At 45.8% G+C, this 25137-nt stretch overlaps 1 protein-coding gene across 2 annotated transcripts; it reads left to right on the top strand.

Moving 5' to 3' along the window:
• Positions 1-291: 291 nt before the first annotated feature.
• On the top strand, positions 292-24577 carry LOC119462691 (uncharacterized). 2 transcript variants are annotated; one of them, XM_037723992.2, is made up of 5 exons: positions 292-440; positions 16132-16199; positions 17098-17327; positions 20610-20678; positions 22718-24577. In XM_037723992.2, exons 1-5 carry the CDS (start codon positions 307-309, stop codon positions 22808-22810), a joined length of 594 nt encoding a protein of 197 aa, XP_037579920.2. In that variant the 5' UTR covers positions 292-306; the 3' UTR covers positions 22811-24577. The 2 variants fall into 2 exon arrangements, with proteins under 2 accessions (XP_037579920.2, XP_049528533.1); XM_049672576.1 differs by lacking the exon at positions 292-440 and adding an exon at positions 2865-3016 and having other exon boundaries at positions 22718-24574.
• Positions 24578-25137: the final 560 nt, after the last annotated feature.

Here is a 25137-nt window from a genome sequence, read left to right as displayed (position 1 = left end):
CTGGCCGACACGACAGTAATCCGTACGGCGTCACTGCATATCTCGGCCTGGAAGCACAAGGCCAAGGCGCCGTCGCATCTCAGCCACACACCAAGGGCAGGTGCTTCAAAATATGGGCCACGCGCGATAGATAACTGTGCGCTTGAATGTTTGTCGTCGCACTGTTTTCTTCTACTGCCCCTGGCACATCTTGCGCTACCCAATGCCACAGGAATGGCGGAGATTTGCGGCGGCACGCCCTTATCGCGCCTTATACGATACTCCAGGCGCTGCGGCGAGGGCGGAGATAAAGCCGAGCGTGTCCGTATGAGGGCCGATATCGGCGAGTATCAAAGAAAGGCAGGAAGGTTCGACCTTGCCGCGACTTTGCTCATTTTCGCCCCCGAGAAGCGAAATCAACGTTTAATCACAGATTCGTCCACTGACGTTCTAGCGCACAGGTAAGCAAGCGCCGACGTTCGGAGGTTTCACAACAGCTACGTGTTAGGGAACTCGCTTTTCTGTGCTAATACTTAGCGACATTTTGCTTGCAAAGATGAAGCCACTTCCAAACATTTGAGTTGTATCTTTTTATACTGCAATCGCTTATGGGAGTGTATATATTTTAAAGTACTGTATGTACTGTCGACCAAAAAAAGTTTACGAACCAAGGGATCGGACAAGACGCTCAATATCTCCGCTGCCTCAAAACGCCCAGCCTGGTATTCCCATTTCCAGCCTCTACGGGTATATGCGAACAACATTGTGATGTACGGTTTTACTGGCTACTTTTAAAGGCTGCTCGGATATTTACCGTTTTATGAGATCCCGTGGTCCGTAAACTTTTTTGGTCGATGCTACGTCCCTCCAGCATAGATGACCTTCTCTTTAGAGGCAAAAATAAGCCGGCGTGAACGCTGTCGACCTCTCATGTCACTTTCAGGAGATATTTTCGTCAAGGTCCACCGATAACAAGCGGCGGCAAAGGCTAGAGCGCAGTAGAAGTAACTGTTAGCAGTATTCCGCAGGAAAGCCTGCCCGCAGCTTCGTCAGGCGTATAACGCCTGACAAGAGGCGTTCGAAGAATACATTGTTTTGTTAAAGCGGACTTCTTGGAAGTCTCAAATGAAGCTAATGGAAATATTCACGCAATATGATAACTTTACACCCGTTGCCAGCCGACAAACACAAAAAAGTTACAGGGAGTTCACGTAGCTCTTGAAGTGTTTTTCAAAAAGCCACTATACTGGGTGCTGTTGTGAACACTTTACGAGGCGCACACTTCGTCTGCTCTGTGAATTCAAGAGTAATTGTAACCACAGTTACTGTTACGGTTGCAATACGGTTAGGTTGTTACGGCATGCTTACTGGAATTGCACAACAGTACGGTGACCCGGCATGACTCTAGGACAACAATTCAATATTGATCTTTGTTTTTTCAGCTTCACAAGGTTTGTAGCAAGCTACGTGTCTGCGGAACTAAACACATGATAATTCTTTTGAACTCAAGTCATTAGTGCTTACAATTACGTAACGGTATGTAACGCTCACTCATGCCTCCAGAACGCGCCAGCTTCTCTTCGCAAATATCTAATTAAAGAAATACCATTTGGTATATTCCAATGTTAGCTTAAGATCAAGCACAGTGTTCTTGATCTGCAGGTTCAACAGCAGCGTTACTGTGGCATAGTTTGTTGATTTACGCCTACGGCTCAAGGTAGTATTAACGGTGATGATAATCGTGGCACTTCAAGCGCGGTCAGCATGGAGGTCTGGGCCCGCAACTGCCTCCGCCTGAGCGTTTCATTTATTAATTTAAAAACGAGCCACAACGTGTCTATCAATTGAGTTCAGCATAGGAATGCGAGTAGAAACAGAGACATCCCTTGACGCAAGAAATCAGGCAGTTTCTTACTTCTCACACTAACGCGGCGCCTGGACCAAGTGAAGTGTTTCTCTTCGTTTACTTCATCGTGTTATGCGCATAACGAATAGAAAGCACACCCAACGTTGAACGCCCATTCTCGGCGAATTTAGGCGTGACGTAGTCAACGAATTACGAGTGAAAAGAACTTTATTTGGTCCTGAGGAAGTGTGGCCCGGGGGAGCCGAAGGCTCCCTCGGGTCAAGTCGGTGCCTCCGCCCATGATGGCACCGGGAGGCGAAGTCCCGTTGCGATGTCGTGGGCCCTCTGAACGAGTATTGTAAGAAATAGATACTGGTCAGTTTTACGTATTTTGTCTGCAAATGACCCGAGGCTCGTGTTCCTGTTCTTTTTTTTTTTCTTTTTGCAAAACGCAAATTGGCCCAACGAAAAACAGAAGAACAAATTTTTTGCCGTGAACAATAGAAACGTTATACATATCTCTTTAATGATAATATGCTATGACGATACGAAATTTCATCAGTGCCTGAGAGATTAAGCAGCTTTTTTTTTTGTTGCTATATATGGTTACTTGTTTTCAGGATTGCCGTGCTCGAGCAGCACATTTTTCAGGCTCGCTTGCAAGCTTTCCCGCACCTTCGAGCGTTGATCCCTGTGAACCCAGATTCATCAACGCTGACAGCAGTGTAAACGGGCAGTGTGAAGTCGTCAGGTGTTCTTTTGTGCACATAATCGCAAAGACAATCGGAAACAAGGGAAACTGCACAAATGCTTAGCAATCACCATCTGATAAGTACAGAAACAAACAAAAAAACGTGTCAAAACCAAAGTCAACACGCGGAACGCATGGGGTTTGGTGGGTGTTTGTCTGCACCTCTGTCCCTGCAAATCGAATCTGTGGAAGGGCTCCGTGCGCTATTTTTCTCGCAACTGCGTCGCGGGTACTGGGAACGAAAGAGGCGGGGGCTGGGTTGGGGGGCGAAGCGATATTTTTGGTGGCTGGGAGCAAGCATGTGCTTATCGACGATTCCTCCGCGAGAGCGCCACCGACGACCATGAAGCTAGCTATATATCAGCCAGATAATGTTGCAGTCTACGAGAACCGCCGGAAAATCTTTCTGCACCGAGTCAACATAAGCCTCGGTCAAAAAGGTATGCCTCTGTTTTCACTCGCTTGGTTATTGTCGTAGTTGTTGTCATTGCTACTTTTGATGTTTCTAAACATGTAGACAGGCCCGTTTGCAAACGTTGTGGCTGATATTACAACGCTATGAATATTTTTGATGTTCATTCATCGTACTTAAAGTGAATGTTCATGCCGATCTTGAGAGATTTAACGGCAAAGGCGACCACTTTGCTGGTGGCCTAAGCATAAAAAAATCATGTCAACTACAGAGGGCCTTCGAATTCTTTCTACAGCGTTCAGTGGCGAAGCTTGTGGTCTTGGTAGGGATCCGATATGGGCGTCTAGCTTAGCAGTTTGATGAAGGTATTGCTTCACCTGAGCTTCCATTTTTGGTCCTCAATGTTGTTTCAGCACGTGCGCAAAGCCAGAGTGTAACCGGTTATCCTTTGCGAAAAGAATAGCTGTCATCCACTTGAATGTAGCTGGAAGCCACAAAGCAAACGGCCGACGGACTCTTCAAGAAGAAAGCTTCGCAGTTGAACGAAACAATTCGTTATTTTGCGGGGACTGAAGTCATGGCTACCATCTGAGCGATAAAGACATCTCACCATCAGGACCAACGAGGAGACCAACAGTTGACTATGCATGCGATGGCTAATTCACCGATGTCTCGTTTTGGTTAGCGATGACTACGTGACTAGTGGTCATCTGAAGTTCTCAGGAGGCACTATAGCGAAATCGTGAATCTTTGCTGCAGCGTACGCGCTTCTCTAAATGTGACCTGAGTACATCGGCTCGATGAAGATTTGGCCTGAGCACTATACCCTTGTCTACAATTACTTCACTTGCGGGACTGTGAAGAAACGAGTTTGCCCATTCGTTTACTGCAAGTACGCACCGGGGTGACTCTCAATAAATCCATTTTTGTGGCTATGCAGAAGCTCAGTCACAAAATTACAACTAGACCATCGACACTGAAGGGAACAAGAAAACGAAGCACAACCATCCTTCCCCCGATCCTCGTAGATGTTGATCCCCCCCCTCACCACTAAGGTGCGTCTTTGTATACGAAACCGTTGAAAAGTCTGAAATGCTGACAACGATTGGCAGTGAGAAATGTGTGGTTAACACGCGTGTGCTTCGGTGCTAAACACAATTTGGTTCGTTTGTACATCATCATCATCATCAGCAGCAGCAGCAGCCTATATTTATGTCCACTGCAGGACGAAGGCCTCTCCCTGTGATTTCCAATTACCCTTGTCTTGCGCTAGCTGATTCCAGCTTGCGCCTGCAAATTTCCTAACTTCATCACCCCATCTAGTTTGCTGCCGTCCTCTACTGCACTTCCCTTCTCTTGGCACTCATTCTGTGACTCTAATGGTCCACCGGTCATCCATCCTACGCATTACACGGCCTGCCCAGCTCCATTTTTAAATGCGAGGAATTTCTTGGCGATCATTTGCCACTTTGGCAGTATCTATCTATCTATCTATCTATCTATCTATCTATCTATCTATCTATCTATCTATCTATCTATCTATCTATCTATCTATCTATCTATCTATCTATCTATCTATCTATCTATCTATCTATCTATCTATCTATCTATCTATCTATCTATCTATCTATCTATCTATCTATCTATCTATCTATCTATCTATCTATCTATATCTATCTATCTATCTATCTATCTATCTATCTATCTATCTATCTATCTATCTATCTATCTATCTATCTAGCCGCCTAAATCTTGGTGCTGCTGTTTCGTTAACTTGGTATGCACCAAAATTGGCATAGTATGACAAGAGTGTACGACGAACATAAATGATAGGTCATTACATGAATGTCACGGCATGCCTGTCATGGAGGTCGTGAAACAGCCGCCTAAAATGACAATGACCCAGCGAAAAAAGATTAACGCTCAAAAACCACTGAAATGGGTTTGGACGTGGGCACTATGTGAAGGAAACACTAAAGGATGGTGGTAGAAGTCGTAGTCATGGCCATAACTCAGCAAAAATGGCAATTACTCAGCGAAAAAAAGATTAACACTCAAAAACCAATTGAATGGGTTCGGATGTGGTACTAAGTGAAGGAAAAGGCTAAATGCTGTTGGTCGAAGTCATAGTCATGACCATGACTAAGGCTTTCGCCTTAAGGTCTCTTAGGCGTAACTAAAGGGACTCCTGAGGACTCATGACATGCGTGTCAAGTGGGTCATGAAATAGCCGCCTACGTCGGTGCTGTCATGGTCGTTTCGTTAACTTGGTATAGGCTCCCCGCGCACTGCTTCAAATAACATCGATTCCCACAGGGCGTGGGGTCTGCCGGCTTTTTTCTCTTAATGTCCGTTATAATATCGGCTATCCCCGTTTGCTCTCTGATCCACACCGCTCTCTTCCTGTATCTTAACGTTAGGCATAACATTTTCCGTTCCATCGCTCTCTGTGCGGTCCCTACCTTGTTTTCTAGCTTCTTTGTTAACCTCGAAGTTTCTGCCCCACATGTTAGCACCGGTAGAATGCAATGATTGTAGATACCCTACACATTATACCATGTGTTTGCAAAGATAAACTTTACTAAGTGTTCGCCTCTAGAGACATGCACGCCTGGTGGCAATGTGTATGATTTGATTTTTCCCGCAGCTGTGACGCCGGAATGGGAACGATAATTTTTGAAGCACTGTTTATTTCCCCTTCTGCGTCATGTGAGCCTGTGAGCCTGCGTGATTATTTTTTTGCTTCTTATCTCATAGCATCATCGCTTTCTGCTCTTTCGTGTTACTTATATTTTTCCTTTATCATTTATTCATGTGTGTTGCATTATGAAATATTGTTGTTTTTAAGGCTTACATAATTTAAGAGGCTAAGTTTCTGTAGGTTAAATTGTTGTATAGTCGCCCTCGACAATTATCGACCATTAAAAAATCATCTCCGCCGCATTGGTAAGAATGCTCCTTAGACGAATAGCTGCACACATGAACAGTGGTCGTGCTTCGCTCCTGGATTTGTCTTTTTATGAAGAAGTCACCCGTTATGGGGCTTACACGGGGAGAAACAGGAATTACGGTACACAATTTCTATCATTCCCATCCGACCGCAGTTCTGGGGTCGAAAGTGTCTATACCCGACTGAAAATTTTATTATCCATATGCACGGCTTGCGCAAATAGATCAATTGATCACCTACCAATTACGAAGCTAATGAATTCGTAGTGACGACTTCACCATTCGTTGCTGCAGAGGGTGGCGATGCAGCTGACTCTTGCATATGGTTTTAGTGCCGACTGATGTTAACTTATTGTATCTGCGCAGTGTCTCTCTATTTTCTTTTTAACTTTTTACTTCCATCCCCCGTCGTTCAGTGTAGGTTAGTAAAACGGATTTTGTGTTCATTTCGACCTCCTGCCTTTCTCCTTTCGATCACCTCACCCAAACGTACACGGCGAGTGTGTAACTGGCATTGTAAGTACAAGCGGAATAGCTCATCATAACCGAGAGGACTAGCTCGGTTGCTTTACTGGCGATCAGGCTTCTTCTTTTGCTTGCGACTCTTATGTATTCGTCATCCGTGATGCCTGCTTTTTAACGCACATGCGGGAGCAATTAGACATTTTATAGCAAAAATTGCCAGCGTTGAAGATTTTTCATGAAGTAAATTTAATCCCCATACTTTCCGCAGTATTGTTTTGAAGTGTCCGCCGCTTAACAGGTTCATTATAACTGCGCCAAACTATTCAAGCGGAAGCTCGCCATAAAGAAGTGAGGAATGAGTTGACGACAGTCTATCAGGGGCCTTACTAACCACTTCGAATAGCATGCTGAGAAGGGAAGTAAATCGAAAAAAAAAACACGCGTGCATAGTTCGATTATCCATGAAAGCGCAAAAATAACCCGCAGCACACCACGACGGCGTCCCTCATAACACGCGGTGGTGCTTTTTGGACGCTAAGCACCAAGAGTTAGCCATTATCTGTAACCTTGCCACAGCAGTTTTTTAGGCATCTCTAGCACATTCGCGAACGACATGGACGTTGACACGCCTACATATGAACTAGGGAAAATTTTACCCTTCCCTAACCTTGTTAATAGGCTGGTGCTTTCGGGACTACATAAATGTAAACAGTGGAAACTTGAATTTCAACATCGACGCACCAAGTCCATTGTAAAGAAGTAGTGCACACGGGAGTTGTCGCTTTTAGTCCCCTAAAAATGTGGCCTTAAGGACTAGAATTTTAGCCTGCAGTGTTTAAACACAATAGAGGAACATTCTTTAGGGCCAATGAGGTGTCTAGAAATGTTAGGGATTAGCCGCACCTAGCTTAACAACACGGCGTTCGCTGCGAGTGGGTGAGTTTCTGACATTTGAAAGTCAACGAAAAATACGCTCTTGTCGCACTATAATTGTAGTGGACGATTTGGCTTATTACCAAGAGCAAGTTTAATTTCCTGGGCATCAGAGAAATCAGTCAAGAATGATGCACATGTTTGTCCCGGCTGCAGTTTTGCCATATGCAGAGTCGAGTCACTGCAAAGGAATTCTTCCACAACTGCATTTTATGGCGGCAAAATGGTCCCGGACATGCTGAAAAGCTTTGCGATGAACGAAAAAAAAAAAACTGGTGACGGATCGTTCGAGCGTGATCGACGCGCGCCACCCATGAAGGAATGATGGTGCGCAGCCTTTAGCTGACGCCATAATGTCACGCGAGGTCTTATGTTTGTTCTAGCTCTTGAGTGGCTGTTATCTTTCCTACTTCTCGTGCCGTGCTATCGCGGTTGGTATATTTGCATGCGTATTCATGTCTGCCAGTTCTATCCTGTACAGAGAATAACCGCGAATACTTCAATGTTCGTCATCGCTTGCAGAGTGCATAATAACGTGGCATGAATAGCACCACCCGTGATATTATTGAGCGGCTTTCGCTTAACCGGTTTACACTCGCCACAGAATGCTTCTAGTCGTAAGGAGTTGTCACTTGTACATGGCATAAGTGAGTCACAGTATCCTGCTTTGAAGAAATCCCTTTTTTTTCTCCAACCACTGGTTCCGTTCTTATGTATAGGTTGTGGCTTCATAATTTTTTCGCAGAGATAACTGTTATAAAAAATTTTATAGCGCAGATTGATTCATGGTGTTCAATGTAATGAAGATCAGGCGAATATTGAAAAACCAAAATGAATCCGTATACCGCCTCAGGACACAACCCTGGCTTTTCTGAGTACAAGCCTAGTGCGCTAACCACCCGACCTCGCCATGACTTTATTTTTGCATACGTAATGTTTATTGCAGTGATTGTAACGTTATGCGCGATAAATATAGCCTACATGCCCCATATACAATTACAATAAGGTATATATACAATAATTATATCTGAAAATATGGCGATCCCATACAAAAACCCACATGTTTCTCTATATTAAGGGCCATTTCGTATTCTCTTACAATATATGAAAACATACCACACACCACGGCAGCTGAGTGGCCATGGCGTCGCACTGATGAGCACGAGGGCGTAGGTTCAACCCCAACCACGGCGGCCCCTTTACATTGGGGGTGGAATGCAAAGACGCTCACTTACCGTGCATTGCGCGCGCTTTAAAAAAAAAACACCTAGCCACTTTAAAGAAATCATTTGGCCCGTGGCCACCAAGAGCCTCACGAAAGAGGGGTTTATCAGCATTAAATAAAAATTTTGCAGGCAGCGGCAATGGAGGGCGTTGTTTGCCAAGGCAAAAATTCTGTTTCTTTTTATAAGAACGTTCTGAATTTTTACTGAGTGATGTGAGAAACGCACACTCAATCGACGATTCGAATTACAATAAAATTACACACACACACACACACACACACACACACACACACACACACACACACACACACACACACACACACACACACACACACACACACACACACACACACACACACACACACACACACACACACACACACACACACACACCACACACACACACACACACACACACACACACACACACACACACACACACACACACACACACACACACACACACACACACACACACACACACACACACACACACACACACACACACCACACACACACACACACACACACACACACACACCACACACACACACACACACACACACACACACACACACACACACACCACACACACACACACACACACACACACACACACACACACACACACACACACACACACACACACACACACACACACACACACACACACACACACACACACACACACACACACACACACACACACACACACACACACACACACACAGGGTGTACCAGCTATCATGCAGCACGATTTTAAAAGAGAGAGGAACGGCGTTACCCGAAGCAAAACTAGTGCGTATTGTTTCCAGTACAGTGGAGTAGCCGCCAGCAATTTTTTCGTTACTGAGATTTAATTAGGTAATTATAATTAATTATCTAAGTAGAGAAGTGCTGTCCTAATTATCAAAGTGTCAATGAGAAAGATGTAGAGCAACGTGAAAAACTCCCGATACAGCTTTCTGTTGCTCAATACGTTCTACATAAATGCGTTTTTCCGAGTGTGAAAGAAGCCAGCGAATACGCGCAGAATTGCCGCGCGACTGGCCGCTCGAGGCACTTTGCGTGTATTCGCGGTCTTGTGACGAAGTTATAATGAGGACAAGTGAACGACCATGACAGCATCGGGACGACAGTATGACAATGAATGCATGATGACGACTACTATGACAATGGTATGACGATGAGTGTATGGCGACGATGGCGTGATGAAGACGGCATGACGAGAATCAAATGACGAAGCTGGAATGACGACCATGGAAAGACCCCGATGGCCTCACGACGGCGGTATTAAAAATTAAATTCAGGGGTGCTACGTGCAAAAACCTCGATTCGATTATGATTGCTGGGCACATAATAAATGCCAACGAGGACTCCTGAATTCATACACGTCGCTAACCTTACAGCTATAGCATACGCATTATAAACATTAATTCACCTGGAAACACTTATCTCAAACGAACGAACGAACGAACGAACGAACGAACTAACGAACGAACGAACGAACGAACGAACGAACGAACGAACGAACGAACGAACGAACGAACGAACGAACGAACGAACGAACGAGCAAGCGAGCAAGCGAGCAAGCGAGCGAGCAAGCAAGCAAGCAAGCAAGCAAGCAAGCAAGCAAGCAAGCAAGCAAGCAAGCAAGGAAAGTTCTCGTCACCGAGATAACGGACGAGTAAATACAGCGCTTTCACATCCGAACAAGACCAAAAGGTCGCAGGAAGATTGACAAGCGATAACCGGTAAACCGGTAAACAAGGGAACTCTCAGCCTGGAGCCAACGTTTCAACAAGATGACTTGGTTTCGCCAGGGCCAAGGTTTATCTTTGCGAGGGCTAGGATCAAGGGTTCTTGTATGTGTCCACTAAACTAGTGGCGAAGCATAATCCAATGCAACGGTTCTGACAGGACAGCATATTTATTCGTAAAAAAAAATACCAAATGCATTTTCATTAGACCAAATGTGCATATGGTATTCCTAGCAAACAAAGGAAAACGCCAAGTTAAATACGCCATTTATTCTATTCGAGAGGAAGGACAGAACCTATGGCCTAACGGCGAAACACCTGCTCACAACACAACTGGCTTCGGCGTGGAGGTTTACTGGACGACCGACGACGGAAAAGACAAAAAAAGTCCCGGGGAGATAGCTAAAGAATAGGACAACTGAAAGTTGAGCGAGATGTTAGGAACTCATGGTACGGGAAGTCAGGGGCGCAGACATCGAAACAAGCAGAACGAGAAGAACGTCACAAGTAGTAGTAGCAACGTTATTTATCCTCTTTAAAAGGAAAGGGGCAGCGGGGTAGAGGGAGGGGAAGGGGTCTACTTGAGGGAGTCCTCCGCCACCCTCTCAGCCCACCCCAGAATGGCCTCCTGAATGTCAGGCCTGGAGCTGCGCAAGGCAGCCCCCCACTGTTCCTCCTTAGTAATTAAATTTTTAAAGGGAGGGGGTAATGGGTGTCGAGGGCATCCCGACATAATGTGGCAGAGGTTGGCCTTGGCCGCTGAGCAGAAGCGGCCGGCCAGGGAATGGTAGAGAGAGGGGTGAATCACGTGTAGAAAGTGAGGGGAGGGAAAGGTGCGAGTCTGTAGCTGCTGCCACAGGATCTCGCCCTTGCGTGGAGAATTACGCTCCAACGGAGGAAACATAAATAGAGCGTACAATGTGCACAGATGTCCTGGAATGTGAGAAGGCGATCTCGCGCGGAAAACGGCCTCTCGAAGGCAACGATATGCGACTCATCTAATGCCTGCGCCCGGTCCGCTAATCCTCGGGTGCTGGCGTGAGTCACCTCGTGTCATACCGCGGGTCATCATCAGTCACCCGCGTGTCGTCGTCGTCGTCGTCGTCCGTCGTCGTCGTCGTCGTCGTCGTCGTCGTCGTCGTCGTCGGCGGCGGCGGCGGCGGCGGCGGCGGCGGCGGCGGCGGCGGCGGCGGCGGCGGCGGCGGCGGCAGCAGCAGCAGCAGCAGCAGCAAGCAGCAGCAGCAGCAGCAGCAGCAGCAGCAGCAGCAGCAGCAGCAGCAGCAGCCGCCGCCGCCGCCGCCGCCGCCGCCGCCGCCGCCGCCGCCGCCGCCGCCGCCGCTGCAGGATGAAGGCCTTCATCCACTGCAGGATGAAGGCCTCTCCCTGCGATCGCCAATTACGCCTGTCTTGCGCTGATTCCAACTTCCGCCTGCAAATTTCCTAACTTCGTCACCCCCCCCCCCCCCTAGTTTTCTGCTGCCCTGGACCGAACTTCCCTGCTCTTGGTATCCAGTCTGTAACTATAATGGTCCACCGGTTATCTATCCTACACAGTACATGGCCTGCACACCTCCATTTTTTTCTCTTGATGTCAATTAGAATATCCGCTATCCCCATTTGCTCTCTGACCCACACCAATCTCTTCCTCTCTCTTAACGTTAGGCCTAACATTTTTCGTTCCATCGTTCTTTGTATGGTCCTTAACTTGTTCTCGAGCTTCTTTGTTAAGCTTCCTAGTTTGGACCCCGCGTGTGCCGTGATCCAAATCAGGCCTATGTCTTGTGTGGGAGGGTGAAAGGAGGAGGGAATCAAGAGAAAGGCAGAAGGCAGGGAGGTTAACCAGAATAAAGTCCGGTTGGCTACCGTACACCGGGGGAATGGGAAGAGGGAACACAAAGATGACAGGGAGAGAGAGGGGGGAAGGAAAGAAGGGAAATGAGCGGTCAGTTCGCTGACGCGTGTGTTAGTGCACTAATAGTCACAGACGTTGACACAAGCCCGTCGTCCTCAAGAAGCACAAAAGTGCCTTCACCGCTTTATGGGCCGACGAGCGATGAGGGCGGTGTTCCAGCAGCACCTGCACGGAAAGCGTCCGATTGTCCAGTTTTTTTAGCGCGTTAACAAGTTCTTGTCTTTCTTGGGCATATCGTGGACAGTGGCACAGCAGGTGGTCAATAGTTTCGTCGGTGCCGCAGACCTCGCATGCTGCACTGTCGGTCACTCCAATTAATGTAGAGTATGCCTTTGTGAAGGCAACTACTAAGTGGTTCATTTGGAAAGGAAGGGGTTGGTGCTATCTTCTGCAGCCCTTGAGGGAGCACGGCTCAGCGGCAACTCCTAACCAAAGAGTGTTAGAGAAAGGGCTTGCCTTGAAATCCTGCCCGCTCCACCATTGCTGATGGCTGTTTTTGAGCCGCTGACAATGACGGAGGAATTGGAATAGCGAAAGCCAGGGCTATGGCCGCTTCCTCCGCCTCCTCCGGAGAAGAAGCATGGACAGAGGCGGCTGCAGCTAACTGGCACTGCGAATTGATTACTGAAAGGGCATATTTGGAAGCAGTGCTATATTCGGCGGCGTCGACGTAGAGCACGTCGGTTGAATTGGAGAATTTTCTGTGTAAGGCCTTGGCCCTTTGCCTCCCGCGTGGGATGTGATGTATAGGGTGGATGTTTTTAAAGAGTGGTGGTACGTGTAGATTGGCGTGTATGTGGTATGGAATGGTGTGTGTGGGGTGAGTGAAAGAGGCTAGAGAAATGCCTAAGGAGTTAGGAATGTGTCGTCCGGTTTTCTATTTGGAAAGGCGGGCCTATTGGGAGGTGAGATGGGCTTCCACAAGCTCGCCGAGAGTGTTGAAGATACCGGTCTTCATGAGCCGTTCTGTGGATCTGAGTAGTAGAGCGACACAAACGCCGAATATCAACTAAAAGACAAGTTTTGTGTTTTGTTTTCCGTCGCTGTGCGACGTTTCACAAACGCTGTCCTTCTCGTTTTACTTGCGTCCGCGTTTGCGCGCCTGACTTCTTGTACAATGTACAGCTAAAGAATATTTCATATTAAAAATTGAGAGGATGACCGCAACGGTGAAACATCCCCGAAAGAGAAGAAACGCTGGCCGCTTAAGCAACGCTTCTGAAATCACAAAGTGAAACCGAAGAAATGAAAGGAAGGAAGAGTAAAAGTTGTTGTTGGTATTGTTGGCACAAAGCGTGGTTCTTAACCACGTGGCTAGGAGCCATGCTTTGAGGCTAAGTTTGCCTTCTCAGAATTTGCGCGAGCTGTCACTGTTCTTGCTGCCTTGTCATTTCATTTTCTATAAATATTCTGATGTGTTGCACAATCACATGTTCGTAAATGTTAGCAGCTTTTCTTTACATGACCTCTATATCGTTGGAAATGCAAACACCATCTTAATAGCTATAAAGATTATTGCTTAGGACAATGTCGCACGTTACCATGATGCTGACTAATTTTCATGAACATTTATTGTGTTAGCCGTTCTTCAATATGTGCATAAATAATTAGACACGCAGTACAATTCCTCTAAGAAAGGTATTGGATTTTCGAGTCAGTTAGTCACATGAGATTTCCCATTTATGGCGGCTTGGTTAGATCTGTCTTTGAGTAGTGAGCTCGTCGGCTCTACTTCATCTGGCCACCATGTTTTATGAAGCAAATTGACCTAGACCACCTACTATCGAACTTGTGGCGTCGAATCGAAGCTCCTTTGAAGTTCTCACAGGCCACTGACATTTCCAATACGCATTCATGCACTGCAAACCTAACAACGTAAGGCCCCAAGAACCGACCAGGAGGAGGAGGAGGAGGAGAGAAAGAGAAGGCAGGGATGTTAACCAGAAATGCGTCTGGTTGGCTACCCTACTCTGGGGGACGGGAAAGAGGGAATAGAAAGATGAGATAGAGAGAGGAGGGGGGGGGGGAGGAAGGACACGGTGAGTTCGCGCACGCACGCGGAGGGCCTGAGCAATTCAAAGGCGTTCACATAGGCCAGTCGTCCTCAAGTAAGACAACAGTGCCTTCACAGCTTTGTGGGCTGACGAGCGATGGGGACGGTGTTCAAGGAGCACCTGCACAGACAACGGTCGATCGTCAAGTCGTCGCAATGCGTTCGATAAAGTTTGTCTTTCCGACTGAAATCGAACGCAGTGACACAATACATGTTCTATGTTCTCTTCGCTGCCGCAGTCATCGCACGTGGCACTTTCGGTCATTCCAATCAAAGCACAGTACGCCTTCGTGAAAGCCACTCCCAACCACAGCCGGTATAGAAGCGATGCCTCACGTCGGTGAATCCCGGGTGGAGGTCGGAGTTGGAGCGAAGGGTTCAATTCGTGTAGCCTCGTGCGCCTTATGTTTGGGGTGTTCCACTCTGATAGAGAGAGCTTGCGTGCCAGGTGACGAAGCTGCCTTCCAGCGTCTGTCCTGAAAAGAGGAATGGGAACGCTGTGTTGTTCTTGATGTGACTCTCGGGCAGCTTTGTCAGCGAGATCGTTTCCACTGATCCCGCAATGGCCAGGTAGCCATTGGAAAATAATTTCGTGGCCTTTCTGTTTGACGTCGTGGTGAAGTTTGACAATTTCATACGTTAGTTGTTCGTGAGCTCCACGTCGGAGAACTGCCTGCATACTTTGTAAAGCCGGTCTCGAGTCGGAAAACACGGCCCATGTGCCAGGACTCTCTGCGTCTATAAATTGAAGTGCACTGTGCAGAGCCGTGAGCTCTGCAGCCGGGGACGTCATGACATGTGAGGTCTTGAATCGCATTGTTAATCCTCTCGTCGGTATAAACACAGCACCGTCAGAACTGGTCGATGTAGTTGATCCGTCCGTATAGACGTGCACGTGACTGCTGTATCTCTCGTACAACAGAAGTAAGCTCAATTGCTTTAGTGCAGACGGTGATAAACCTGACTTCTTCTGAAGTCCTGGAATTCTGGAATTCTAGAATTCTAAACCTGACTTCTTCTGAAGTCCTAGAATTCTAGGCCGGAGGAGACACCATGGTGTCTCCTCCGGCCAGGCTGCAGCCTGGCCGGAGGTGTTACAAATAAAGCTATATGATCATATCCCAGCAGTTTTCTATGTCACTTGCGGTCTGCGATCGATAAGTAAAGCATTGTTTCTTCCCAGAAACGAGAGCGTGCTGACGTCCTCTTCAGTCGTATGAGACAGCCAAAGCAGCAAGTCTTGTTCGCCAACAACTCTCTCTCTCTCTTTCTGGGGTTTTACGTGCCAAAACCAGTTCTGATTATGAGGCACGCCGTAGTGGAGGGCTCCGGATTAGTTTTGAACACTTGGGGTTTTATAATGTGTATAATGTGCACTACAACGCAAGCACACAGGCATTTTTGCACTTCGCCTCCATCGAAATGCGGCTGCCGCGGCCGGAATTCGATCCCGCGACCTCGTGCTCAGCAGCGCAACGCCTTAGCCACTGAGCCACCGCGGCGGGTGTTAGCCAACAACGATGCTTTTTCTCTTCGAGTTGATCTGTATCAAATCTGATCTGTTCATGTAGATGGGTCGTTGTGACTGCCATGCCAAACTCCCCACTTTGTTTTCATAAAAACGATGCTCGTCAAAGCGGTTACCCCGGAGCAGCCCCTGCAGTCTCTATATGACCTCTCTCGAGGCTCCTTAGAATCGGCGAATTGGAGTCCCAAAGAAACTCTCATGCTGAATAATGCGTCGTTGAATGGAACAACCCGACCGTTTCAATTCTTATTGACAGCGTGTTAACTCGGAACAAATCGTAAGGTCACTAGCGAATGACATTTGTATGCTGCGTGCAGGTCCGTCATGGCTCGAGCAGTCCTCTTGGTTTTCGCGGTCCTCGTCACCGTCATGGCAGTGCAAGCTGGTACGTATTTGTTTCTCGTGCACACAAAAGGCATAGAGCAAGGTAATTCAAGAGGCAAACCCATTAAGTGGGAATTATATAGATGAGTCCAGTTAAATCTAACGGGGATGAACGTGTTTCCCTTCCTGGTCGGGGTTGCTGTTTTCCCTTCAGTTAATGCTCTAGACAGCACAATTACAACGAAGACCGAACTAAATTGCGAAGGGTGGTACTGATGTAATAAAATGTCAGAGAACGCCATAGTCATTCCCTAAATGTAATGTAAATGCAGGTAAAATAAGTGAAAATTATGTAAAATAAAGATATAAAGCGGAGGCAGTCTGTCCCATCGCAATTTTCTAAAAACTTGATTGCAGCAAACGACGTTTAGAATGCTCAACAAAGGGATACGTGGGGAAGTGCCAAATCAGCTTATCTCTGTGAAATTGTTACGCTGACAACGTTGTCCGAGTCACTAGCTTACTGTGCTCTTACACTGCCGCCGTAATGCAATCGGTTGAGCCTCAGACACGTTATGCTGAGGTTGTGAATTCGGCTCCCATTAGCGTCCAGTTGCATCTTCCCACACTTCCATATCCCAATTTGTTACTAATTCTACAATTCGATATTAAAACACCGTTTATTTTTCCTCGTCCTCTCCTGGGTATTACAGTCAAACCTCGATATAACGAACGTCGATTTAATGAAATTCGCGATGAAACAAACTATTTTTGAATTCCCGATCTTAGTTCCAATGAATTAACGAAGCCTCGAATCAACTAAATTCGCGACATAACGAAGTTTATCGCTGCAAGTAAACTTCGTTATATCGAGGTTCGTCTGTATTGTCTGTTGGCTCCACGTTTTTATAAAAGTGCTTGATACGTGCTCCACCCTGCCCAAATTCGGTCTCCTGCAGCCGTGCTGAAGGCCGGTCCGCCCACCGCGAAGACCTCGGTCGATGCTTCGGCCGCGGAGGCTGCGCGCCGTGCGCGCCTGGTGGACGAGATCCGACGCCAGCAGGAGCTCCTCGAGCTGTCGGCTGACCACCTGGGGGACGACACCGAGGAACACCGGTTCCGCAGACTCCTCGAGAAGTTCGTGTACGCGCTTAACGTGCGAACTATCATCAACGCCATGCGCGACACGGTACGCACGCCGCCATGCACTACCTCTCGACGCGATTAACTCAACGCACGGTCAAGGCCTTTACAGCGAAGCTGTTGGCTTCTAGTTGGTCGGGATTTTTCGTGGCGTGCTTACCCAAAAAAATGGCAGCTGGAAAAGGCGTTTGTGTTTGAGTTTCCGCGTAGCAGAATTATGCTTTCTTGTATATTGGAATTACAATCCGATGCTATCATGTCTGAAGGTTGTGTGTAAGTCGTACTTTACAAATTATCTGACACGTTTTACTTATAAACATTAATTTAGTTCAATAAGGCGCTTGCGCTTGGCGGATGGCCTAGAAGAATGAGGATGTACGCTGCACTTGCGCTTATGTAACGTCTTCAAACGGCCGCATCATCTTCGCTGTACATCCATTTTAACAGGCTGGAATGGAGGCGGATTTTATCGTTGATCATGTTCTCGTGAATGCTTTCTATTTAGTGCACGATGTTAGTATATCATTTTTATTTCGCTCTCAGTTTTGGCTGGGTACACGTATAATGTATTCAATCTATAATGTGGTTTTTAATGTGATTAGGACTGTTATATGACAATTTTTATAAGGCGCAAACGAGATATACGGCACAAAAGGAAGGTCAAGCGCAGGACCGCTGCTACTTTCAACTGTTTTGACGGCACAAACGGAACAACTGCTTTGAAACAGTCGAAAGTAGCGCCTGTCCTGTGTTTGACCGTCCTTGTGTGCCGCGTTTCTCGTTTGCGCCTTAAAAATTTTCTAATGTATGCACCAACTAGGCTCACAGAAAGTTCTTCTACGGACTGTTATACTTCACGCACTTCCCGGTAACTAACTAACTAACTAACTAACTAACTAACTAACTAACTAACTAACTAACTAACTAACTAACTAACTAACTAACTAACTAACTAACTAACTAACTAACTAACTAACTAACTAACTAACTAACTAACTAACTAACTAACTAACTAACTAACTAACTAACTAACTAACTAACTAACTAACTAACTAACTAACTAACTAACTAACTAACTAACTAACTAACTAACTAACTAACTAACTAACTAACTAACTAACTAACTAACTAACTAACTAACTAACTAACTAACTAACTAACTAACTAAAATAACTAACTAACTAACTAACTAACTAACTAACTAACTAACTAACTGACTGACTGACTGACTGACTGACTGACTGACTGACTGACTGACTGACTGACTGACTGACTGACTGACTGACTGACTGACTGACTGACTGACTGACTGACTGACTGACTGACTGACTGACTGACTGACTAACTGACTAACTAACTAACTAACTAACTAACTAACTAACTAACTAACCGGTTTCCCTACAACTTGGGTCACCGGGCTGCTGTGCTCAGGGAACCGGCTTCAAAACCAATTATCGGACCAACTTGCGTTTTCTGGGTATGGCCACTGGGTATGTGCACACACACACGCACGCATATATATATATATATATATATATATATATATATATATATATATATATATACATACATGTGTGTGTGTGTGTGTGTGTGTGTGTGTGTGTGTGTGTGTGTGTGTGTGTGTGTGTGTGTGTCGTGTAGAGCTCCGCAGCCGGATCGCCAGCGCTACTGAAGTGGGGCTCGGGCTCGACGCTGTTCCTGGTGTGCGCCTGGCTAAACCTACGCTGCTGTGTCTTCCTGTCGGCGTCCTTCGTGTCGTCCACAGCCGTGCTAGACTTCCTTGTCATAATATATATATATATATATATATATATATATATATATACAATCATATTATACGAAGCCAACAAACAAAGACACCAAGGACAACATAGGGGCAATATGTACACACACTGTCAGCACGAATGTCTATCGATGAGTGTGAGTGTCATATGATATACGGTAGCGTGAATTCGGGGCATTTAAATTGCCACAGACAGAAACGCCCCCTGTCTGAATGCACTCTCTTTCACACTTATTCGACAATCATACGCGAGTGTGAGCGCCTGTAAATGTCAATATTAATTGGCCCCGATGTGTCTAATTCGGCATTTCTTGTTGATGGAACAAACGTCTTGGTTTCACTAGAATAAAGTTAATGATTGACATGTGCTACGAATAAAGGAGTAAAGATCAGGGGATCAGGGGACGGCAGAGCGCACGAGTGATTGTGCGAGTGAATAATTGCACAAAATGTTGGCTAGTGCAAGGCGCCGTCGCCTATATATTCTGAGGTAATTGGGTCCATGGCACGGCCGGCTATTATTTATTGCGTTCTTATTGTTTGTACTTGGGGCAAAGAACAGGAGCTCTTTAGGCTGCGCAAACATGTGAAGCTATAGGTCACGTTGCCACTTTACGACATACATTATAACCGGTGTCTTTTTCTTTTTTAGCTGCACCACATTAAAAAAAAAATTAACCTGTGACGGATGCGCGTTCCGAGGGAACATAATAAAGTTTTACCATACCATACCATACTTGTGGCAGATATAGCCCAATCCTGACCCTCGGACTAAATTACTCCACGAGGCGGACATTACGTCGACAAGAAATCAAATGCGAAATTGACTAATGTATAAAATTTCACTAATTAAGCTTTTACTAATTAACTTAGAGCACATATTGCAATTTGTTAATTGTAGCTAGTTATTTCGCACGGTATATCACTTGAGACGAATTCTGAGAATGGCATCGGTTTCGAGATATGAGCCGTCGTTCGTTCGGTAAAGATGCACTGCTGCTCCACTTACTTTTCAAAGAAGACGCTGTCTTATGGATTGAAGCACAAAAGTAGCTGGAACGCGAATATATTTCGTCGCAAACATTGAAAATTAGTATCTTGGAACGGAACTGGTGTCCCCTTGAAAATTCGCTAGTGAAAACGCCTTGCGAACTCACCGGCTACAAATCTCTTTAAGTTCAATTTGTCCCCTGAAGTAAATAGTTGAAAACTTAGTTAGTGTAATTATGTTAATTATTCAATTGAGCATATGGATTTTTCGTGGCCGTAATGTCCGCACCATCGAGTACTTAGTTCATGGTTTAGAATTGGGCTATTTGCCACATGTGATTTTTAAAAATGCTGTGCAGCTAAAAAAAAAAAACAGCACCTGATATGCATATTATCCCCCGTCATGTATTCACAGAACAAAATATCAGAGAAGAGGATGTTTTGAATGAAACTTACATCCATTTGTGTATCCTCTGTAGAAGATCTTTGCTTTGAAAAGTGTCATTGACGAGGATCTAGTTCATCGGAAGATATCTCCTTTTGCTCTACTTTCAGATTACCGGAGAAATCACACCTGCCCACATAATCGCGAAGACAAATGAAGTTCTCGGCGAGGCATCATCGGTAAGGCATTTCCTACACACATATCTCAGTTGTTTTTCTCTCTCTAAGACATTTCTTGTAGTCATTTAAGATCTGACAGCAATAATTGGACCAGTAGGGTTTACTACTGATATATTGCTTCGACCTCGGAACTTGGAGCATAGAAGACATACCATAATGAAATGAAGACGCACGCAAACTAGATAAGCAGAGCATTGCTAGACTTCAGAGTAGCTTATTTAAGCCATGACATCATCGTTCCAGCCACGTATATCGCAATAAAATATACTTAGGCAATGATGGGCGTAGGAAGAGTGTGTAAGATTTTTACATACACCGTGTGGGGCATTTTTGTGCTCCCATATGCGCATAAAAAAAAGTGCTGACAAATCATGCCTCTTCGCACTACATAAAAGAAGTGACATTTTACACGCTTTAATTTTAAATGGTGGAAAGCAAATATCCAACAGGACAACCAGTAAGCGTACGTCAGCACGTCCTATACACATACCGGGCTTTTATTCCAAAACGTAGCCGTTTTGGAATAAAAGGGCGGTTCCTTCGGAGACACTCCGTCTTCGGTGGCGACCACTGGGTGACGGGTGATACACGGTAATTAGTAGGCAATTAAGAAAAATTAAGTAATTAACTTTTAATCATTTAGTTTCTGCGGGCTCCATGCTCCTCACTCTCGCGGCGCGATATGCCCGCCGCTGGGTGACGTAAGCAGAACGTCGCTTCGAGAGGAGCGGCTTTGCGCTCGCTCAGTGCTGGGCAATATCGAAGATACATGAATTCTTAGATACTATCGTAGATACTTTTTGGGTATCGTATCTGTATCATGATACGTCTGGCAAGACGTGTATCAGTATCAGTATTTCCGATACATGAAAGAACGCATCGTGTATCTTAAGATACAATGTAACGCTATCACTTATGCTTCACGCTTAAATGTGATAACTATTACTGGTGCCGCCTGTATTGTGTTTCTACGTATTCGCTGTGATTTTGTGACAGGGAACTGCCTTTCAATTTTACTTAGATATATTTTTTCTTTTTTTTCTCACCCTTAAATTTCTTTCTGTTACAAATCACCAGATAATCGGACCTATATAATTGGCAGTAGAGTGAATAGCGACAGTATCCTGCAACGCTTTCTGCCACTACAATACGTACGAGAGGTTTTTGGGCTGCAAAAGCTTTCTAGTCGAAGAGAAATAAATTAAACAAGTTTGGTCGGAGTTAAGAAATTTTCAAGCAAACATTTTTGTGCATACACGTTTGCTGCTACAATATATAGGTCTATAATAAGAAATGTGCGAATGTATCGATGTATCTTGAGATACAAAGGGAAAGTATCGTATCGGCCGGATACAATAATTGCGGCAATATCTTGCATCTGTATCTCAAATACTTGCTGCCCGAGTATCTTGTATCGTATCGTGATACAAATAATTGCAAATTGTCTTTGTCCAGCCCTGTGCTCGCTGCATGCCTTCCAGTTTCGGTTTCACGCGCACTGATTGCCGAAATTCGTCGCGCCACAGTTCCGCGGGTAATCGCACTTTTCCAGATTCAGAAGTTGATATGGCTTGTACGGACATTTCGCTTCAATTTCCCAAGTACGATGAGACCGCTGAAGCTAAAGGTTTAAAGGTTAATTAATTTTAATTTATTATCCAATAATTAACACGTATCACCCGTCAACCCGTGGTCGGCACCGCTGACGGCATGCCTTCGAAGGAACCATTCTTTCATTTCAAAACAGCTATTTTTAAATAATACCTAAATTCTTCGTAGAAACACCCTGTATAAACAAGGTCGCTCTTTCACCGGTATATAACGCACAAAGAATTGACATTTGTGGCTAGAAACAGTGTCAGCGCCGTGTTGAAATGATTACCGTCCGTCTTTCCTGACAAAATACATGGTTTCAAATACGGGCGCCACAATATGTTCTATTTTTCGCGTTAGCGAGCTCTGTTCATACGACTCACACAAAGCATTTCTTTTTTAATTCTTCCTGATACTAAGCTCTTGTTTTATTTACCTCCTTCTAGCTGGCCATTGGAATCGTCCAATTCTTAAAAAACATGGGACCTCTGACCTTCAAGATTTTTATGCACAGAATTTTGACTGGCGAAGAAGTTTAATGAGGAAGCGCAATGAATGTGTTAATCTGCACCTTCCACCGGAACGAGAAGACCATGTGTAAATAAACGTACTGAGGTGTATAAATGAGAACAAGACAAGGGAATGCACAGTGGTAGTTCGATAATCTGAAGACATGCCCGTTCTGCAGCGGCGGCAGTCATATATGCAACAAGCGCCCTGCGAATACTGCCCGATAAGATGTGCCCACCTGCATTCGTTAAGTTATACGTAATACATACATTTGTAGAGTCATACCTAAAAAATAAAGGACGTTAGGTTTGACGTTGTGACAGTTCGCCAGATGATTAGCGTCAATAGAACAACATATATTATTTTTCCCTGCGCCTTTTTTAAATACAAGCTATCGAAAAACTAGGCAAAGTGGCCCTGCTATTTACGTGGCCTTATAAATACAGGGTGCCCCAGCTAATATATGCACCAAGATTTAGGAAATAGCGAAGTTTTTTACGTGGAAGAAACCAACTGCATATTGTTAGCAGCAACCTGAAGGAGCATTCAGTATTTCTAGCATTGTTCATAATTAATTAGTTTGGAATGATTGATTGAGGAACTTTTTTTTATTAGCTTACACCACATATGCCAACACCATGTTTTAGAACACATAGGAAAACATCAGTTGGAATTGTTTGTGGCGCGCTATCTGTTGAGTATTCGCAATCAGTATTGAGCATTCGTAATCAGCCACATCCCATACGCCCTTCCCTATCAGGCATTGACGAACCAAGAGATAATACAGGCAAACACCAATAACCAGAAAAGCCTTCAAAGCCAACCTTGGTCTTCCTGAATGCGCTAGCACAGAGAGATTCGAGGGACGTCGCGACGTTATATGCTCAGAAAGAACGACTTTGTTCTTTGACTCAGGGCAGGTCTGTATTTGCAAGGTTAGGATTTACACTGAGACCCCCGTATTGCGTAGAGGAAACGGCGCAGATAGACCGAAACGTTGGATCGCACATTGCGGTGGCCCCAATTCCTAAGAACATGCATCCCGAGATACCCTCCCGGACGACGCAGAGCAAGAGCAAAGACTTGACAAACGTTTCGCCATGGGACCGGGAGTGTATTACACGGATGATAGTCGAACCAGCTCCGACACGTTCGCCGTAGTCTCTACGTGTAAGAACAGCGTAACAACGGTATCCTTCAAAACCTCCTCGGCATGCGTGGCAGAGGCTGTATCCATCGCCTTGGCCATTCAGGACGCCGAGCGCCAAACCAATCCGGCTGCCGTACTATACGGCTCACACACAAGCAGCTTGCCGCCTGTTTCTAAATGGGACGGCACCCCACTCAATTATCAAAATTTTTGGCAATCAACTAGAAGGGCACCACACTATCATATGGTGTCTGGCGCACGAGGGACTGGCAGGGAACGCGAGCGCAGACCGTATTGCTCGAGGATTAAACGTCCGAGCAACGGCAGGGCCCAGCGCCGACCTCCCACAGAGTTCTCGTGACATCCTCTTACAGCAAAGACGGAGACGTTTTGGACATCCTCACTCGAACTTAAACAGCCAACAGGAGGGCGACTGGCGTCGTATTCAGACAAATACATGGCCCAACCTGCACCACCTACACAGAATACACCACACGAGGTTCAGTGACGAGTGCCCGTGGTACACAGACACACCTACACTAAAACACAACACATGGCAGTGTCCCGAGAGGCCTCCGCACATAGACAGCCCCGGAATACGCAAACATCCACTAAGGAGGAATAGGCATGGCTTGCGGACGAGGGCCGGCAGAGCCAATTGGCTCTTCTGAACCAAGCCCAGCGAGCCGCTCGTGTCAGTGGCGCCCTGGAATAGGGGCCCCAACCGTCGTGCCTTCTTTTACTTATTTTCAATAAAGTTTTTACTCACTCACTCTCTTTTGAGTCACATTTTCCCGCGTTTAAAAGAGAGCCCGCGAAATATTAAAAAGCCAACCTCACGCCCCCTTGCGCATTGCAGCAATGCTGCTCTCAAACGTGATGCAAATGAACTAACGCGTTCCATGCCTGCCCGGGTAGTTTCACCGCTTTTAAAGGGCGTTTATGTTACGCGGTTGGCCCTGTCTGGGTGAATATTTTGCCATTGCATTACAATGAACATTTCCCTTTAGTAAACAGCGTGACGTCACGGGCTGTGTGTAAAGCGAACTGCGAGACATGTGCAAAGGGCTGATGGGCAAAACATTTTCCTCGCGCCATGGATACCATGGAATACGCTGCGATAAATTTCTCCGAGTACGCGACTGCACTGCCAAAATCTGCCCGTCATCGAGTACATCCGTGAAATTCGGTCCACGCCAGAAGCAC

The sequence above is a fragment of the Dermacentor silvarum genome, chromosome 8 (genome assembly GCF_013339745.2).
Source record: "Dermacentor silvarum isolate Dsil-2018 chromosome 8, BIME_Dsil_1.4, whole genome shotgun sequence".
NCBI lineage: Eukaryota > Metazoa > Arthropoda > Arachnida > Ixodida > Ixodidae > Dermacentor > Dermacentor silvarum.
The sequence above is the reverse complement of the archived record's forward strand: the minus strand, read 5'-3'. Positions and strand labels throughout refer to the sequence as shown.